A 16,213-nucleotide genomic window follows, 5' to 3' on the forward strand; every position below is an offset into this window, starting at 1 on the left:
CAAGATTATTGAAGAAAGAAGAGGATAAAGCCACATCCTTGACTGCAGTTAACATCCATATATGCAGTAATTGGGGTTCTTACAGAGTGAAAATCTCTGTATTCCGAGGAGAAAGAAGGCTTTGGTGTGCCTCTGAGGTGGCCACAGGAGCGGGATGCCTTATTCTCCAACGCAGTAAGTGTCTCAGATTGGGCATTCCGTGGAGCACTTTCACTAGGTCTGTAACTACCTGTTGGAGAGGGTGTGTCCTCTTGCTCATTGGTATTTGTGTCGCTGTCAATGTATGGATCTGTATCTGGTTCAACCACCGCGGCTTATAATTTGAGGTGGTTTATAAATCATATTGGAGATTTGAAAGCGATGCTAGAAACACTGGAACTTGGGCAAGGGCTGCCAGTGGAATAAGTGCCAGGGGTACTGCTGTGGTTTGTGTACTGGAGCCGGAATGTCCTGGTGAGCGCCACAGCTATTCTGTGCAGCGCTGCAGGGGTCGGGTTTATTCACTGGTCTTTGGTTTGATGTACAAGAAGGAAAGTAAAATGAATCCACTGCTTGACTCAAACATGATCTTCACCGATGGACTGACCGCTCTTCAGAGGGCCCACATTTGTGCCTGGCGTATTCTTCGGCATTCTTTATAGATTTGTCCTTTCTGGACAAAGTAACACCTAAAGGAGTCCCCTTTACTGTGGGGGTCAGGCGAAGGTGGACCACTCACTGACCCGGTGGCCTTCTCTTCGAGTCCATTCTGCAGTGATTAACGTGTGACCTGTTGACTGATAGAGTAGTCCTGAGCAGGGTGGGCATTTTAAGACGGTCCTAGCCTGAACGGTGCCAACACGAGGAGGCGTGCGTTACTTTCCAGTCCAACTACTGAGGTTACGAGTGCAGATCAAACTTGCCTGACACGTGGCCAGGGGCAAAAAAAGCGTTTACCCTTTCGGTGAGGCATATCTGTGCCACCTTGCCCATGCAGAAAGATGAACAGGATCACACAGTGACTAAACCCCTCGTATTCTGGGCTGGGCTCATCCCGATGGTGCAACAGAGTCTCTCAAGCAACTGAAGGTCCAAGATATGCCGGTCACCCGGATCTAGCTTGCACCAAGGAGATGAATGTACCTCCTGCTCTTACTCTCTGCGGCTCCTAGATGGGGCCACTCGTGGCCACCCACAGGACCAGGATGGACCGTGGAGCAGGTGCCTCACTCCCTGGCTGATTTTACTTCTTACAAATGCGATGTAGGGTCCTCCTGACTGCGCACGTCCTCTGGTCATCAGTAGATTGGCCTCATCCCAGCGGTTGCACACAAGGCATTGTATCCTCAGATTAAGTGTCCCCTGTTGAGACTAGTAGCAAGAACACAAATCAGCATTTGGCTTTTATACTCAGTGTGTAGCATGTGTTTGGGTGTCTGAGTTGAAGATGGGTAAAAGGGTAAAAGGGGAATAACAAAACAAAATCTAAAAAAGAGATGAGGGACGGACCTTATGGCTGAGCAGTGTGAAGCAGATACTAGTCCACCCCTATCGGTGGGAAACTGAACCCCTATTGGTGGAAAACTGGGAACTGGGCCCCTATTGGTGGAAAACTGGGAACTGGGCCCCTATTGGTAGAAAATTAGGAACTGGACCATTATTGGGAGGGAAACTGTGAACTCGACCCCTATTGGTGGAAAATTGGGAACAGGACCTCTATTGGTGGAAAATTAGGAACTGGACCATTATTGGGGGGGAAACTGTGAACTGGACCCCTATTGGTGGAAAATTTGGAACTGGACCGCTATTGGTGGGAAATTAGGAACTGGACCTTTATTGGCGGGGGGGGAAACTGGGAACTGGACTCCTATTGGTGAAAATCTGGGTTATGATGAAACTGCAAACTGGCATGTGACAGAGACACTGCCACTTACTGAACTAGGCCACATACTAGCTTCACTTGCAAGGACAGTGCAGGGATTTGTGGTAACGGCTCTAAGAGGCAGAAAGCAGTCGTGTTACCAGAGGCTGGTAAGAGGAGAGAGCCTGAACATAGCGCCGGATCCAGGGGTCACTGCATCAGGCACTTGTAAATAGTTCCCTTGGATAAGGTTCATGTGGTTGGCAGTACTGTCTGTAGCTGAGGATGCCACTGCATCAGGTAGTTGGCAGTACTGTCTGTAGCTGAGGATGCCACTGCATCATGTGGTTGGCAGTACTGTCTGTAGCTGAGGATGCCACTGCATCAGGTAGTTGGCAGCCTGCCCTTAGCTGTGAGATGTGCAGTTCCCAGAGCAGCGCCTGTAAGCTTGCAGCTTCTAGTCTGAAGTAGTCAGAAGTCTCACCTCTCATTTTGCCTTGTGTTTTCTCTTTTCTTTCCTCTGTCTCTCTCTCAAATCCATTTCCTCCTTTTCCCTTTGTTTGACTAACCGCGCTGTGTGTCTTGGTCTTCGTGGTTTATTGGAATGCTTGTGTCCTCCACCTCCCTTTGTCTCTTGTCCAATGTTGTCTCTTTGCCTCTTCAACGTGTGTCTTTTGGCAGTTTGTCTTTCTTTGCTTTTGGACATCTCACCCTTCTTCTCTCTGTCTCTCATGTTTTGTCTTTTTCTTTTCCCTCTTTCTCTTTCTTCATTCTTTCTCTATACCTTACTGCCCATGCACCGTGTTCATATTGCCTTTCCTGTCCCCTCTCTGCCCTTCTCCCTACCTTTTGTTCTCTCTTGCTGGCTCATTTGTCTTTCTCACTTTCACTCTTCATCTCTTTTCCATTCCCCTCTTCTCTTGTTCTCTTGCTCTCTTGTGCTTTCTGTCTGTTTGTTGCAACCCTCTTTGTCTCACTCCCATTGTACATGTATTCCTTCCATGTCTCCGTCCCTATTCCCTCATCCCGCTGTGTTCTGCCCCTCTCTCTGCTCACCTTCCCTCTTATGCCGCCTCGCTGTGCAGAACTGGCCTTTTCACACCAGACCTCGCTTTTGAAGCTACTGTGAAAAAGCAGATTGAAAAGCTGAAGGTGCCAACTCTGAAGTGTGTGGATCTGGTAGTGAATGAGCTCACGTCCACCATCAGAAAGTGTAGTGAAAAGGTAAAAACAACTAATTGGGACACCCTTGCACTCTGCCTATAGTACAAACTCACACCTATCATCACAAAGTGTGACACCTCTGAACCTTTCAGTACAGAGAGATACACAGCTTAGGCCGGCCATCAGCAGGTCTAGTGACAAAGTGCAAAATACCTTGGGGCAACCTTAACCTCCTACTCAGTGCAGAAAGAGAATGTAAAACAGATGGGAAGAAACATGCTGGGGCACCTTTTGTGTTATTCACAGGTCAGAAATCAGGCACTATAAAGAGAGCAAGCTGCCTACAGAAAGTGCTGTGAAAAAGAATAGAGCCACCCTGCAGAACCCACACCTCACAGTTAGCAGAGGGAAAGAGAGAAAGTGGAGTAAAAGATGAAAAAACAAAATGCCCAGGGACACATCTGGCAACACACACCAGGTACAGAGAGAGAGAGAGAGAGAGAGATTGCAGCTGCCACGGGTATGTGTAGCTGTAAGGTAGCAAAAGACTCTGAGGCTTTCTTATATCTTATAGTCAGTACAGAGAAACTGTAGAGAGCCCACGTCCTCCGTCAGAAAATACATAGAAAATGGCAAAGAAAGTATCCTACAACAACCCTCAATATCAGTCTGGGTAGAGGGAGATAGAGAGAACTCGCGTCTCCCACCAAAAGTAGTGAAAAGGGTAAAAAAACAATACCTTGGGGCAAACTTTAGAGCTCAGTCTAGATGAAGAGAGAAAGCTCCTCTCCCATCATAAAGTGTAGTAAAACTGCAAAAATAATCTCTTGGGACATGCCCACGCCTCTCACACTTTCTGTAGAAAGAGAGCGAGCGCGAGAGTGCTTACGCATACTGTCCGAAAGTCAAGTGAAAAGGAAATAAGGTGACAATGAGAACATGTAACCTAGCACTGACTACACAAGGTGTGCTGGTACCATCCACACATGGCACATTATTAGAGAGAGCTCCCTCATTCCTGAAGGACAGACTGGGTGGGGGGGAGGGGTAGGAGGTGCACACCTGGATTTCAGCTCTCACCCTGACATGCGAGAGGGCTTCCGAGAATACTACCCGTGTGAGGTTTGCTGTTAGCTGGGATCACAAGCAGGAGCAGTACAACTACTGGGGACCTGGAAGGATCCTATAAAGAAGTGGGAGCAAACAAAACCTGTCCAACTAAAGGCATATATAGTGGTTGTGGCTCTGCAGGAGCTGGCATCACCCTGCTTGGAAGGTGGGGCTCCCGAGGACCTCCAAGGCATGGAGGGTCCGCTGAGGTGCAGGACACCACCGAAGACCTGGGAATTGAGTACCCCTCACTTTACCACCAGTAGAGCAGGGACTTGTGGAAGCCTCACGGAGCGCAACGGTGGGGCCCAAAATGACCATACTGTAGGGAAGGATATGAGAATCGCAGAGGAAAGCCGTAGACAAGAAGCCAAGAAGGTAGAGCTCTGTAAAATCAATGCCTCAATTGAGGATGCTGAGAGGACTTAATCTTTGGAAAAGCGGGAACAGGACTTTCCAGAATCTATTCCTTTAGTCAGACTTGCCATGAGCCAGATCACATTTGTAGCAACCTGAAATCATATGGAGGCAGAATCCCTGCACAGTGCTCCACTGCCAGTCGGCGAGGTTCACACTGTGTAAATATCACACCCATCCATTCCTATAATCTCAACTAACTGCAACCTGAAGAATCCCCTCCCCCCAAAAATTGAGAAAGTTGCAATTGGTCGGATTCTAAGATGCAGAAGGTTAAAAGCAAGCACAAAACGCAGACATATGATGTGTTGGAAAGCTCAAGCTAGCCCCGCGTGCATGCAGTTTCTTCGAGGCTCAAGTTAGCGATAGAAGCGTACAGTATGAAGGGCAGGGTAATATACCTGGACACCAATGCGCAATTCAATGATTGCCTCAGTTGCATCTGCATTTGTAAGTATGTAAAACACACCCATTATCATAAAAGTCATCCCATATATACAAGTCTAATCAGACATCCGTTTGAATAGGGGAAAGTAACAAAGGTCCAACCGAAGAGAAGATTGGGTTATCCCGTGTTCTTCAACATTTAGAGACGACAGCCAACACATGTTTCGCCCCATAGTGGTCCACCGGCCTGGGTCCTTTTCAAGTCACGTGAGAAGATGTGTAACCATTCTCACCCATGTCTGTTGGCTGTTCTCTCTAAATGTTGAAGAACAGAGAATTCGCAAACCTTATCTTACGCTGGTAGGCCCAGCTAGCAGTCTTGCTGGCTTGAAGGTGAGCGGTTTCTTTTGAAGAGTAGAACCTCCTTTTCTGACAGTCAAAGGATCCCTGCCTATTTGAGGCAAGAGGCAAACCCTCAGAGGAAAAGAATTGGCTCCGACACAGAGAAATCTGGCTCTGTTTTTGTTTGTTTTTAGATTAAATGGAATATTTCCCATTTTTGTTCACATACCTCACACACTATCTCCTGCTAAATTGTTTTTATGGTCAGACAGGACACCTAGTAACGGTGGCACTTGGATTTTTGTTTAGTAGAGAGGGCGTGAGGTAGGCAGTGCCACCCGTGTTAACCCTTAAGTGAGTGAGGTCCGAGTGCATTCTGTGTTCATCCTGGATTGGGTCACCTTCAGCCAGCTCCCTCACACGCATCTGTCAGCCATTGCAATAGTTTCTGGGTCCTACTGGCTGTCTTCCTCCGCCCCAATACTTGCTGCATGCCCCCAGCTCGATGCCACCCTATGTGCCTCACGTGTTCTTGCTTTGTATGCATGTCTGTGGCATGACAGGAGTCCTGCGGGCTCAGTGGGCTCCCGGCCTTCGGAGGACGAACCAGCCAGACTCCAGCTTTCTTGGCATTTCTCGTTCTTTTGTGTTGTGCGCCTTCGTTCGCATGCATCAGAGTGAGCCTCATGCATGCCCTGGCATGGGTGGCGTTCTGTGGGCTGCCAGCTTTCAGAGGGCCCTCTGCCCTTCTCTAGTTCCCAACAAACTCCTGCTGTTACTTTGTGTAGTGCCCATTGTGATGCTCCCATTTGTTTGCATGCATGTGTCTATGTGAGCTTTGTGCATGCCCGTGGGAGCTCTACGGGCTCTGAGGGCTACTCGCCTTCGGGGTCACATCAGCCTAGCTCCTACTTCATGGCTGAATCAAAGTTACTCTCTGTGGCCTTGGTGTTGTGAGTTGTGATGTGTTCCTTGTGCTGTGGTGCATGTGTGTGTGAGTGTCTCCTGCATTCCCTGGTTTCAGAGGCCTCTGTGTGTAGGGTTGGCAGAGCGCCCATGCCCTTTGTATCTGCATCCTGCTCTGATTCCTGCTCTCAGGGCATCACTAGATGTACCTCTCTGGCCTATCTAGCCTATGCCTTGGGCATGCTGGCCTCTGCACACCATACTATCTTTGCTAGATTACCCTGTTCTGAAAGTGATTGTTACTCTTGATTTGTGTACTTGGGATTTAAAAAGAAGCAGAGCTTTGCTGAGAGATTTTCCAAGTTTATTCTTTCTATTTAATGTGATGTGCCTGCCACCTTTTAGCCCCACAGGCCTTCAGAGGAAGGCGAAAGTGTTGGTCTAGGCCATGTTTCTTGTCCATGTCCACGACCTATACCTCGAGCTGAAGTCTTCACTAGATGTGCTGTTGAATGTGTCTTGGAAAGATCAGTGTACAAGACAAACACAGGATTTGTGTCAAGTGAACACAAACTCTGCTGCTGCTCTATTTTCCGCATATTATGTTAACTATTAACCCCTTCGATGCTCATGACGGAACCGTTCCGTCATGAGCCCGGTGGCTCATTAGAACGTTCAGCACAGCGCAGGAATCTGCGCCGCGCTGAAGCGGTTAATGAGCCCTCTCAAAGTCATCGACTCCAGAGATCCTTTTGTTTCTCTATTCCCCAAACCTCAGAAAGATCCAGGGCGTACAACATTATTCTGTCAATACCAATTTCACCTTCTCCCAGAGCCATCTGGCCTGTGTCCAAAGACACTTCTAGAAGCAGTTTAACCACCACTCTCCTGCTCTAAATCTTTCACTTTTTGGGCATCTCACACACACTGGTGTCCACATCTCCTTTTCAATTTCTCCTAATCAGTGGAGTTGTGTAGAAGCCTTCACTTGAATAAAAAATTAAACCTTAGTGTGTCTTCAAGGAATCTGACTTGTTCTCGCATAACTGGGAACATGCTAGATTGTGACTCATTCAGGGAGATTCCCCATCCCCCCATTCCCAGTGTGGTGTCTGTCTGACGGGCCCACATTACTGGCTTCGTGCCCTTCCAGGGGTTTGGAGTCATCCATGATCAGTGGCCACATGTCCTTCTTGAAGCATCCTTCATGCCTCGGTCTGTGGCTCCATGAGCTTTGAGGCAGCCTGTCCCTTGCCAAAGCACACGCCTTGGTAGGTTTGCATATTCCTGTTTATTATCAGTGTAGATCGTATTCAACAGCTCAATCTCTGACCCTTATTTCAACGATCTCATGTCCTCAAGGGTGTAGCCTTCACCTAACAAGTTTGTGTCTTGAAGTCGAAGGCTGCGTCTAGTGAGGAGCAGTCGGAGGGTTGTACACGGCCCTCATGCTCTGTGTTCACTTCTCGGGACGTTGATTGTTGGAGAGCCACCTAGTAAAAGCGATTATCCAAATCTTGTGGGTGTAAACCAGGATCGAGTGCTTCGGGACCCACTGGGTGGGCCGGCCAGATCCTTGCTTTTCTGTCCTTCGTACCCTTAGCCCGATTATGTGGATCCTTGCTTTGGAAACTTGGAAAATCTCCGCATCTCTGCTCCTTGTGTGTGCTTGCCTGCAGTTCATGGCCATCCCATGGCCTTTCAGTGGAGTCTGCTTCTCTCCCTCACTTCCCATGTATGGGTGCTTTCTTCTCTGTACAGCTTAGCCAGTACCCCCTCCTGCGAGAAGAGATGGAAAGAATCGTGTCGACGCATATCCGGGACCGGGAAGGAAAAACCAAAGAGCAGGTAAGAGTCCACAATCATGATGTTACAAACATTCCCAGCCTCTCCTCTCCCAACACCATTGTCAACGCTCTCGCGTCACACGTGCAGGCCTCGCAGTGAAATGAATGTTATGACCTTAATCTTGCACTATAAATCTGTTGTATAATGACTTGCTGAGCCTAAAGATGGTTAAGCCATGTATTGCGTCTTGCTGTCAATGTTTAAAATGTTGGCCTCCACCATGGGTGTGACTCCTTACGACGTCAGTTGACCCCAAAACAGCCTATGATGTGACATCACACCAGAGGTTTTCCTACGTATTTCATTCTTTCCAAAAGAGCTCCAGTGGTTGTAGAAGGCTTCAGAGGCCCAAAGGATACAGGCGATTGTTGTGTTGTCAGAGGCATGTTATACTGCATCAGGGATTTAAACTTGTACATTTTGTGGTATATTCGCTGAAACGCGATACACAGGAAATAAAGAAAGTTATTTAAATTGAACTCAAAAGGGCTGATTTGCTAGTGGCCTATAAATTACACAAGTCACCGCAGAGCTCATGATTGTTGTCCAGAATCTCTGATTAAATAGTGCGATAACAGACAGTCCCAATACTTCTTGCTGCTCATTGAGACCAAGAACCTGTTGTTAATCATCTGCCAAAGAGAACAGCAGGCCATTATGGGGATATGAGAGAAAGAGAAAACAAACATGGGGGATATCCTGTCTGTCGTATTATAATCCCATAATTGTTGTTCAGAGATTTTCATTTTTGATTTGTGTTTTTGGATCATTAGAGAAGTAATTTAGCTTGGGTAAATATTGCTGATCTAAGCCAATTTTTTCTGGATGACATTTTTAAAAATGGCAGATGTGTTGCAGTGATGATGTAATATTTCAGGAACCATGAAACCTATATACTTCATTTTGCTGCCAAATATAAGTAGACTTATATAGACAGAATATAACTCCTCAGAGCAACCCTTCCACCATTTTCCAAGATGGCAGCCATAATAGAGAAAGAAGACATATATAGAAATGAAACAAATAACTGGAGTTTAATCCTTTTATGAATACAACAAACAATGTTTATGATCTGAATATGAAAAAAATGTTGATCACTCCTGTTTTAGCCTCATTTTCATAGTTCACTTTATTTGTTTCGCCGTTCACTCGTGGTACATTTGCAGAATGTTGAACATTTGAGAAGAGCATATCGACAGGGACATCTTTTTGTAGAACAGGTTTTGCAAGTTCATGTATAGTCCTGTGGTTAGAGGCTTTAGCACCCCATCAATATCTTCCCAACCAAATTCACACAGATCTTTCTCTACATATGCATGAACCACAACATTTGCACATCATCTGATCAGGGAGAATGCTCTTCTAATGCGTGCATGCACAGAATATGACCTCCGTGGAAGGCCACTTAGTGGGATTGAGCTCTTGAACTGACTGTACCGAAGATCGTAAATGTGTAACAGTCAGAAATCGTTTTCCACACACACACCAAGGTATTTTTCTACATCTTTAAAGTCACACTATTCTTCTGTCCCAGCAAATCCTTTTAGAAACTTCACAGGTTCAGCAGTTAAAGCTCCAAGCTTTATTCCAATTTTGCTCATAGTTTCATTACCCATAAGAAAATGTGGCTACATAAAACCGCTGGGCATCTCTGGGTCAAGTTTCTTGTACAAAGTATGAGCGGGATGAATTGTCTTTTCTCGTCTGTTCCATAATGAATCCATAACTCTGACGATCCTTGACTTATGAATGCTGTTAAATATTGTTGAATATATATAGTCAATTTCCTCATGACTGTTCAATTGCATACACAGAGAACAGAAGTAAGAGGCTCCTTGGTGGCCTCTACCCTAAAAGAAAAAAACAGAATTCTCTCTGGAAGAAGTTACACTGGCACTTAAAAAGATAAAATGAAGATCCCCTTCTGATATAGTATCTTCCCAGGTTCTATTAAAAATCAGTCCAGTCATCACTCCCTGCCTAACGAGGCTCTTCAACCTTTCTTTACTCCATTCGCAGGTACCCATAAGGTGGAAGGAGGCCATAGTCAGACCTATTTTAAAGAAACCTGAATCTGACCCTGAACAACTAAACAACTACCGACCCATATCTCTTCTCCCTCTGTTTGGTAAATTCCAAGACCCCCTGATAATTGGTCAATTAGTTAAACATCTAGAGAAAAATAAAGTGCTGGATCCCTCTCAGTCAGGGTTTCGAGCTTTTCATAGCACCGAAATGGCTTTACTTTTAGTGGTGGATAGCATCAGATTCTCTTTGCACAATCGGAGGTCGGCTATCTTAGTCCTGTTAGATCTGTCGGCCTTCTTCGACACCATCTCCCATTACATTCTTCTGGATCGCCTGAGAGAGGCTGGTGTCGAGGGCTCTGCATTGGCCTGGCTCAGGAGTTATCTGAGTGACCTCACCTTTTGAGGCCAAATTGGCGCTTTCACTTCTAGAGCCAACCCATAAATAACGGCGTCCCCCAGGGATCTATCCTGAGCCCTACCCTCTGTAACTCATATGTATCTCCCTTGGCTAAAATCATCAAGGATCACGGCTTCGACACATTGTCGTACGCCAATGATACACAGCTATAAATCACTCTTGGGTCAGATGTCACTAGTACCAAACATAGATTTGGACAATGCATGCTTGACATAAACAAATGGATGTCAACTAACAACCGCCAGCTGAATGCTAACAAAACAGAAGTTGTTCTTTTTGGCAATGCACAGACTCTATGGACAAATGACTGGTGGCCACCTACCTTAGGTAGCTGTCCCACTCCGAAAGATTCAGCCCGTAATCTCGGCGTAATGATTGACAACCAACTTTCTATGCGCGATCATGTCAACCACACAATACATACTAGTTGCGGGATAATGCACGCAATTCGTTGAAAATGTAAATGGGTCTTTTTGCCTTCCTGTCTGCCACTGATCCAGGGTCTGATTGTCAGTCGCCTGGATTATGGGAATGCCTTGTTGGCTTCCATAAACACTGAACTCCTTTATAAGCTCCACGTTCTGCAAAATACAGCAGCAAACTGGCTTTAAATCTTCCAGCTCATTCTCCCTCTGCTCCCAGTTTGAGGACGCTTCATTGGCTGCCTATCAAGAAGCGAATAGACTTCAAAATCTGTTGTCTTGTCCATAAAACTCTAAATGGACAGGGCCCTCAGTATCTGGCAACTAAACTAAAGAAGTATTCGCCTTCTAGGACACTTTGCTCTGCAAACAAACATCTACTAATAGTCCCGACGGTCCGAACAGTTGAGCATGGTAGTAAATCTTTTTTGAAATTGGCCCCCACCCTCTGAAACTCTCTGCCTATAGACCTACGAACCGAGATCGAGCATACAAAGTTTCATAAGTCCCTTAAGACCCGACTATTCTAAATTTCTTTTATTCTTAACCATCTTTTCTATCTGTTCCTGAGTTGCGGCAAAGCACTACGAGACCCTTGGGTGATTTATGCGCTCTACAAGAAACAGTACATAGACATAATTTCTCGAACAATATGGCCCGTACCTTTAGACTATATCTCTGCAGGCACCAACTCCTCATATACAATCATTCCACTTGCAATAATTGGAAATTCAGTGTTCACTAGAGCATCAGCAATGTTTTGGCAAGTTAACATCTCCAAGTTCATCTTGTTCGATGTTGATGACCAGTATTTATCCCGTTGCACAGGTATGGGGGTCGAATTTTTGATGCCGGAAAGGTCAATTGTTCCAATGTAGACATTTATCTGAGTCTGTCACATTCTTTGACAGATAGTTCACGATAACTGTCAAAGACACTGTGCAGTTCATGCAAGGTGCGCACTGACTTTGATATCTGTAGAACAGTCTGAACGACCTCTCTGAAGTTTTTCATGGAAAAGATCTTGACCATTCTCAATTGTGACATATAGTCCACAACAACAGCAGTTTTCTATTAGGACACTTTTTGAATTGAAAATCCTGCCCAAAATGGTGTAACGATCGGGCAATCCCATAAGATGCCTGAAGTCGCCTAATAGTCCACATCCCCTGCAACAGAGCTCTGCTGTATTAGGATATTTTTTAAGTTTGGTGGGGTAACGATACCAATCAAACACCACTTTGTAATGCACTTCCCTCAATTTTGTGAAGTGGTTGAATTTGGCTATGTCCTTCCATAATTTTTGCCATGGTGTATCGGAAATGGGATCGTCTAATAGTTCTGCTCAAAACTGTCTATAACTGGGCTACTTCTTGGGAAGGGTGCTGAGCATGTGGGCAAAAAGAAAAAAGAAATGGCTTCTTTCATCCTCTCAGTACGACGCACATACTTTTCAATGTGGTTAAGCTCTTTGGTCACTGCTAGTCATATATCAGGGATATAGGTGTAGAACCCAATGCTTTAGTTGCGTATAATGTTATCTCTCTGAAGCTGTCAACCCAACGTCTTGCTGGTAACTCTCCAATGTAAGAATTTCCCACCAAAGGAAAACAGATCTGAAATCATTAAACATTCGCATTCCCTCCATAAATCGAAGGGGCCAGGGTGAAGCGCCAGCGTGAACGCAGGATTAAGGTGTATCGGAGTGCATCGGGAAGGACATGTTGCTCCATCGTGTGGCAACAGAGGTGGCAGCAGCCTTTTTGGGGTGCCTGTGGAAGAGGGCAATCTTTATACCGAGAAGGATACCAACTCTATCAAATACTCCAACAGTTGTATTGTTTTCTGTATCCGCAGCAGTAATATAGGACTCGACCATCATCAGCCTACTGAAAGCATTCACCGCGCCACATGCAAGGAGCTCAGTCAAGAGGTCAAGACAGAGCAAGATGACACTAACTCCCATCAGGCACAGGCCACAACCTTCATTTCACCACAAGGTGTCTTCGACTGCGTGAAGAATTTCGGGTTGCCATGATTAAGGGAAAGCTATCATAACCGATTCATGGGTCCTAGATGTGATGCCTTTTGGTAATCTTATAAAAGTCATTCAGAAGCCATTTCTTACTCTTCCACAGGCCCACGTCTAAGTCTCTTGCAAGCTGAGATGTTCTCTGTTAGACAAAGATGCAATGGAATTTGACCCCAGATCCCCAACAAAATGGATGATTCTTTTTGCGCTTCTTCCTCTTCCCGCAGTCAGGTGAGCAGAGTACAATTGTAGATCTTTAGCAATTAAACAAATACCTCAATCAATAACTGTGCACACTATCCCTACACAAGATTCTTCAATTCTTCATGGGAGTAGCATTTGTGGCATCTTTTGACCAGTAGGACGCTTATTTTCACATCGCAATCCACCCCAAGCACCGAAAATATCTGTAGTTTGTGATGGCTGGCTGCCATTACTACGTCAAGGTCTTCCTATTTCAACTAAAATCAGTCCCAAGAATATTTCCAAAGTGCATTGCTCCAGTAGCTGCCTTAATGAGGGGACACAGCCACCAAGTATTTCTTTACTTATACGATTGACGGTTAAAGGGAAACCCCCTCCAATCCACACAATAACAGCAAGTTTGGATTCTCCCGTAACAAGGAAAAATCACCTCTTCTAACTTGAAAGAATATACTGATTTTGATAGATACTTCTCCTTGCAGATTTCTCTCCCTCAGAATATCTCAGGAGGCAGGCGGTATCCAGTAACGTTTCCAGTGGCTCATGCATGTCTATAGTGTGTGCTGGCTGCATCTCTGACACCACATCAATGTCACTGGAGCCATAAAGTGCCCGTCGGTTCCCTTTTTCATGCTTTTAACACTAATTCAGAGCATGTTTTTCTGAGGGGATTCCTCGCACAGCAAATTCAAATATTTTTGACAAATATTTTTGGTGCAGTGCTAGGATGTGGCTCTCTAAGCATTCAGGGTTCAAATCCTCTAGAAGCTATGAGGGTGGAATACCCATCACAGACCCTCACACTATTTGTCTGTGGTGTTTGGGTCCTGGCCATGAAGTTGTGCTGGTTTTGTCTTAGCATGACTTCCAACTCCATCAAAGAGAGAGAAGAGGAGTTATTCATGGCCTGAGCTTGGGGTGTTCGCTAAGGCAAGCATGGCTCTCATCCTTATACAAGTAAATTTTTTGTGCTTTGACTGTTGCACAGGTATATCAGATCCACTTGCTGCTTTATGAACCCCTTGGCCGCGGCCTGGGGGGGTAGGGCTGTGCTTGTGACGGAATGGTTCCGTCACGGCCCCGCCCGCTCAATAGAACGCGCCGCACAGGCGCGGCGGCAGGGCCGTGACGGAACCATTCCGTCACCAGCACAGCCCCACCGTGGCTCGTGACGGAATGGTTCCGTCACGAGCGTGGAAGGGGTTAAAGAGGGAAGCAAATAAAGAGGGCTATCTGAAGTGGAGTGTTTGTAGCTGGAAAGGCCATTTACACCTGCGCCATCTCAAAATCCTATCAATATGTGGCACATCACTGTGTTCATATAGATCATCATCAATGAGGGGGAGTGATTCCACCTCCTGATCACCCTCAAAGTCTGATTCTTCATCTGAGGCTGGCTGAATAATTAATGGTCCTCGTTTGACATGGCTACCTCAGTGCCAAATCCCATTGAGCAGAACCACTCTGTGCCGAAATCATGAACTCCTCTCTCCGCTGATGGTCATTCACCTCAGACGTATTCCAAGGTGACGAACTGTGTTGCACCAGTAAGAGCCTCTCTGAAAAAGAACACTAAACTGGGAAGTGAGAGTGAAGGCTGCACTCCAGACCCAAGAGGCCATTATACCTTTTTGAAGGAAGAATTTGTCCTTGGCCTAATAGCTGCCTAGGGGGTCTGGGTTGGGCAAATGGCCTAGAGGATTTAAACTGGTATACTGACAACAGCTTTAACTGCCTGCCCTGATCCTCCAGTATCTCAATTTCAGGCAGTGCCTGTATTCCGAGGCTTCATACGATCATCTACATCAGACTTCAGTGGTGATCAAGAAAAATACAATTTCTCGTCACAAGATCTCTTTTTAGGTATTCACTCTCTCAGCAAGTGGTAGAGGGAGCCTGAACTCCCTGTTGCTCAGAAAAGCAAAGGTGGGTACACCACGGCATGATGCAGCCACAGCAAAAGCAGAAGCTTCACAGTGAGGGCCAAGAAACTTTGGAATAGCCTTCCCAACTCCATTAGGACTCTCCCTTCTTTGTCAGCCTTCAGGAAGGCTTTCAAAACTTGGCTATTTAATAAATAGAGGTCTCAACTCACTCAGGAATGCTAGCGCCAAGATACCGTTTGGTATTCATGTGCTTTATAAGTTTTAATAACATAACATAACAAAAGCAACCCTCCCATAGCAATCTAAGGCTGTGGCTTGATGAAGAAACCGGGGTGACACCGGGGTAATGATCCAGCACCGAGGAGATTGATGTCAAACACAAAAAAGGAGTAGTTGACAAAGAAAATGAGTGAAGAGAGCCTCAAGAAGCGGTAGGTAACACCAAACAACCATATCGGGGCAGGGCTAAAATCTTCAGACTTGAGACTCCCTCAACTCTGAAATCCTCAGTGACTAAAATGTAGTCAAAAGGTGGGTTGAAGCCAAAAGCCACGATCGGTGGTAAACCCTCAAACGTTGGCTCACCCCCAAAACGTGATCAAGAAAGGGGAGGAAAAAGGAGACTGATGCCAAAGAGAAAGGTGTTCTTGACGCTGAACAAAGGGCACTCAATGTAAAAGAAGAAGCACCAGCTCAAGGCAGAGATCGCAGCTGTGAGCCAAAGAAAGGATTTTGATGACTCCCTAAAGAGATTTTGAATTCCACCAACAGACAAAGAACTGGAGGAGGAACACATGGAGTTAGAATCTCAACATTGATCTCATCACAAGAGGAAAAACTCGTCTCTGGTGAAGGATACCAAGATGAAGACCGATTCCAACAGGGCTTTGTTCAGAATCAAGGAACAAGAAGGGAACAGGCATGACCTTGGACAGTGACTTACCAGTAATGGGTGTTGTAACATACCTCCTGAAGACCTTAACCTCCCCAGCTACATTGCTGCCTATAGCATCCTCATAAAGAGAGCAGTGGACACATATGGGGGTACACCAGGAAGAGGAGCCAACGGGGTTGTGTTTCCTGCTAGAACCTCTGCCACCATTGCAGAGAAAGTACCAGTACCTGCCCATCTGCCACGTGTCTTGGATCAGGAGAAGGAAGCCTTCAGCAATGCAAGCCTGTCTCCCAAGACCCCACCTACCTCAAG

General features: G+C 46.0%; 1 protein-coding gene across 10 annotated transcripts in view; it reads left to right on the top strand.

The window, feature by feature from the left end:
* Positions 1-16,213, top strand: part of DNM1 (dynamin 1) — a 742,836-nt gene that overhangs the window by 451,851 nt on the left and 274,772 nt on the right. For 9 of the 10 annotated variants that reach the window (XM_078646632.1, XM_078646628.1, XM_078646630.1 and 6 more), the window contains exon 11: positions 7,928-8,014. In XM_078646632.1, coding sequence (XP_078502758.1) covers positions 7,928-8,014 — 87 coding nt within the window. Of the gene's footprint in view, positions 1-2,925; positions 3,065-7,927; positions 8,015-16,213 lie in introns of all 10 variants that reach the window. The other variant, XM_078646629.1, reaches the window with a different exon arrangement.

This window comes from Lissotriton helveticus, chromosome 5_2, assembly GCF_964261635.1.
Source record: "Lissotriton helveticus chromosome 5_2, aLisHel1.1, whole genome shotgun sequence".
Lineage (NCBI taxonomy): Eukaryota > Metazoa > Chordata > Amphibia > Caudata > Salamandridae > Lissotriton > Lissotriton helveticus.